Source organism: Montipora capricornis, chromosome 2 (genome assembly GCF_036669925.1).
Source record: "Montipora capricornis isolate CH-2021 chromosome 2, ASM3666992v2, whole genome shotgun sequence".
Taxonomy (NCBI): domain Eukaryota; kingdom Metazoa; phylum Cnidaria; class Anthozoa; order Scleractinia; family Acroporidae; genus Montipora; species Montipora capricornis.
Genome location: NC_090884.1, coordinates 29,072,076 through 29,076,372, shown reverse-complemented (window position 1 = coordinate 29,076,372; position 4,297 = coordinate 29,072,076). Strand labels below are relative to the sequence as shown.

General features: G+C 36.3%; 1 protein-coding gene across 1 annotated transcript; it reads right to left on the bottom strand.

The window, feature by feature from the left end:
* Positions 1-465: 465 nt before the first annotated feature.
* LOC138039260 (alpha/beta hydrolase domain-containing protein 17C-like) lies at positions 466-3,989 on the bottom strand. The gene is made up of 2 exons (XM_068885470.1): positions 3,218-3,989; positions 466-1,901 (listed from the first exon to the last, which is right to left on the bottom strand). The coding sequence occupies exons 1-2, from the start codon at positions 3,859-3,861 to the stop codon at positions 1,682-1,684; spliced, it is 864 nt and encodes a 287-aa protein (XP_068741571.1). The 5' UTR covers positions 3,862-3,989; the 3' UTR covers positions 466-1,681.
* Between the last annotated feature and the right edge of the window lie 308 nt (positions 3,990-4,297).

The window sequence follows — 4,297 nt, the reverse complement described above, 5'->3', positions numbered from 1 at the left end:
ACATTGATTTTTTTGGGTAATTTTGTGAAAATAATCTATGATATTAAAAAAGTTGGTAGTAATATTCCAATAGCCACATACATGTATTAAAAACAAGGTGGATTACGAATCAGGCTATCCCTTTTTTTCTCCCAAATAGTAAACCATTTCCTTAACTTTGTACAGTTTTGCCAATACAGATTTTCAGGTTCAACTTCAACCTCAGAAAAACTCCTCCACAGGAGAAGCTTTCTGTCCATGTGGAAGGAAAATATGTTTACACCAACTCCGTACTGTTTCAGCCCCCTGCCACTGACTCCACACTTTCTGCAGATTGAATTTTTTTTAAATAATTGCTTCTGATTTCCTTTGCTTGTTTTTTTTTTCCTACCGACTAACCTACATGTAAAACTATGAAACACATTTGATGGAAAAAAGGCAGACAGTCTTACAGAAAAACTATTGGTGCATGAAACAAAACCTGTCTTTCAAAGTAAGCACTGAAAATTTTATTTAAGTACTAAACATCTGCCACTTCAACTCAAGACACTCATCCTCAACTGTGCTACACATTAAAAAAACACTACTCTACAATAATATTTACATATAGCCAGACCAAATGGCTTGTGCCCTGTGATATCCTGCATCACAATTTATTCATCTTTGAATTCACACTAACATTCATAGTCTAGGCCCCCTTCACACCAAAGAGCTTAAGCATCTTTAAAAACTACTACTTAAGTTAAAGATGCCCTAGCAACAAGAAAACCAAAAGTGAGACCACACTTACAAAACCATCATCGTATAATTATTTTATAGATAACTTAAAGATGGCTTTTCTCTGAGTCCAATTCAATAGTGTGCACAAATGAAAGTTTTATCAATATTAAAAGTGGTCACCCTCTTGGGATCCTTGCTGTAAATAATTATTGTTTTCATCTTTTTGAATGTTGCCTTAGCTCAACAAAAGAAAACTACCATAACAATAATCAAAATACTAATAATCATTAAAACTTACTTTATAGTTAATCTTAAATTCAGCACTGCATTTTCTATGCCTGATTTCTTTCTTGTTCTTCTTCTCTCTCTATTAAGCCTTTAGGTTCCCTGTGGAACATACATGTAGGGCCGCTCTTTCTTGTTACACTACTATAATTAATCAACTTATCATGCCCTGTTAGTGTGAATAGGGAATTTGATTTTACCACGATCTGATTACTCATCTTTGGGCTTTAGTGAAAAGATCATGGACAGCCAATTTTGTGCTTACTTGTAATGATTGGTGGATTTCTATTGGCAGTCTGTGACAACAATTTTCCACACCAATTTCCGAACAAACAGTTCGATTCCCTTTCATGTGAATGAATATAACTATAATTCACTAAAAAAATAAGGTAGCAAGTTAACAAATTTGAGGCATGTTTTGGCTCTAGAAACAACCCAGAGCAAAAGAAATTAAGAAACATAATTACATGATAATAATATTGATAATAATAATAATAATAATAGTAATTATTATTATTACTATTAGGGTATCAGCATACAGAAATAATGCAGTACCAAAGCTCAGAACAGGTTTTCATCAAATTGAAACAACTTGGTGAACATTAACTTTCAACTACAACTGTACCTTATAATATGACAATAATACTTCATTAAAAATTATCATGATATTCCATGAATATTGAATGAGTCTCATCAATCAGTTTGTCACCAATTCATGTTGTGTAAATTGCTTTAGCCTTTCAAGATATTGACCATAAAGTTCGACATCATTATGGCCAGCTCCCTCCACCCACAGAGGTTCGACAGTACGAGGGCATCGCTCATAGATGGCTAACCCATGAGAGAAGTCTACCACTTCATCCTCTGTCCCATGAATGACAAGTACTGGCGAGACAATTTTTGACACCTTCTCGATGCTGCAAGGGAAAAAGAAAATGACAATAAATGTTGTCCAAGATAAACTGTAGGCCAGAATGTAGTAATATTACTTTAATAACATAAACTGGCATTCATTGATTCAGATTTGAATTTTGAGGATTTGAGACACTTTACATATAATTTGAGCGACGTATAACTTCCAAGACACCATTCTGTGACATCAAAACTTTTACTTCAAGAGAGGATAGAATCATAACACTTGGTCATAAGAGAGGGTTGCCAACAGGAGATCAGACAAAGTTGTTTGAATGTAAAAACTATGTGCCTCATTTAAAACAGTATTAATATTTTGTACAAAATTTTAATTTCAAAGGTGGTTAGTGATCACTACTATACCACAAACAGAATTATCGATAAGTATTCAACAATCCATTTAAAAATCATTCTCTGGGGTCTTTTTGTGGTTCTTAGAATGATAAATAAAGTAAAGTGACATCAGAACACCCACAAGCCTCTTCAAATTGGTATCAGAGATTCACTCCACTTTTAATTTCGCAATAGTTGTTGTACTTGGTCCAAATGACTTGCATAAAGAACCAATATTGTTTCTAATCAGCTTCTGTATTGAGCAATTCACAACAGCATTCCACAGGTTGGGAATTTGGGCTTAACAATATTAAGCTCAAGTTGATATACGTCTATAACATCAGGTATCATGCATGAGAGGAGGAAAACAGTAGCGGAAAACATGAGTGTATATCGGGCCTAATCTCTCTGAGAAAATTTATGGCAAATGAAAATTCGATTCAGCAGCTAAGCGACAGTAAACCTACTGAACTTCCCAGATTAAATTCAAGCCTGTTTCCTTTTTAAAAAAACAAAAGAAGAGAGACCTAGCCCTAAAAATTTTTAAGAAACGTTTTCCTAAGTTCTGAAAAGGTACAATGATTGTTATTTTAAGATACAGCCATTCACACATGCAAATTCAGTGTGTATAATTTGCAAGCTGTCAAACTACTTGGGGGAGGTAAACTTGAAAAACGTGAGAAAATATATTTAAAATTACACAATAGTTGACCTTCAAAACACCGACATTTCACAGCTTACAATTAAAAATACTGGAAATTACTGCCTGCATTCGAATATTTTTCGTACCAGCAGAGTATAGTAGCCTACCGGTTTATGTCAAAATGTATAAGCTTGTGTGCAAACATACCTCACCCTTTTTGGTTTAAGGACAAATCGATTTGGGCTACAATATGAAACGAGGCAATTTCACTTTTAATTTTGTTTCATTCTAGAAGGGGTGATCGCAGCACAGTATTCGTGATAATGTACACTTAAGAAAACTCACCTTGGAAAAGCGTCAAAGCACCACGTTCTTTTAGTGTCGGGAAAAGCAACCCTCATCCCAGACGTAAGCGGCGAGTGAAGAATGACGCCCGCACACTCAAATCGCGATGCCAAATCAACTGTAGGGACAGTGCCAATACTTTGTCCATACACAATAATATTCTCAGGACTGATTCCATAGCGTGTACGTAATGCTTGCCAGCCAGCGTCGATATCCGCGTAAAGATTCGTTTCTGATGGCCTTCCTTGACTAACACCGTACCCAGAATAATCGTAAGAAAATATATTACAGTTAATTCTTGTACCCAAGCCGACATAAAAGCTAGACATTTGGCCTAAATCGACGGCGTTTCCGTGGCTGAAGAGAATTGTGAATCGAGCGTTCGGAGCGCATCGCACGAACATGCATCCGATTTGATTTCCTCTACTTGTTTTTGTCGTAAAAACTTCAACGCAGTCTAACTCCTTCTGACCATATTGCCATTCAGCTTTCTCCGTGAGATGAAGACCAAAACTCCCATCGCCCAAATCTTGAAAGGAGTATGTCGGTTCTGGGGGCAGGAACGCCAACTTTGCCGCTATCCTACCAGGACAAGGAGGACAGCAAAATAGACAGCAGATCTCGGAAAACGAAAGGCCATTCATTTGGTAACCTTCTGTGACAAATGCTACACTGTTGGAAAGAATAAAATCAACTAAAATTTGCGTATCGACGATTCGAATCACTAAACTCCTTCCATAATCGCGGTAATCAACGACTTCAGCACCCAGTTCCTTCTCTTCGGTTGGGTTTGCTTACATCATAAAAGACACCTGTCCCTAGAGACAATGACGTCATCCTAATTTGGGTGCATTCTTAAGATTAAAGTCTCCTATCCAACAAAAAATCAGAAAGCGGATTTTGTCTTAGCTTTCACTAATTGGAAATCCATGTCAGGAAGGATTTCTAATTATTGTAGTCAGATCCGCGACAAAATCCGTTTTCAGATTTTGTGTTAAGGTCTAAATATAATCGAACGCAACCTCAATATAGGATCGAAGGAGTTAAGGACGTAGGAAGTTTAGGATCAATTAAACCTCC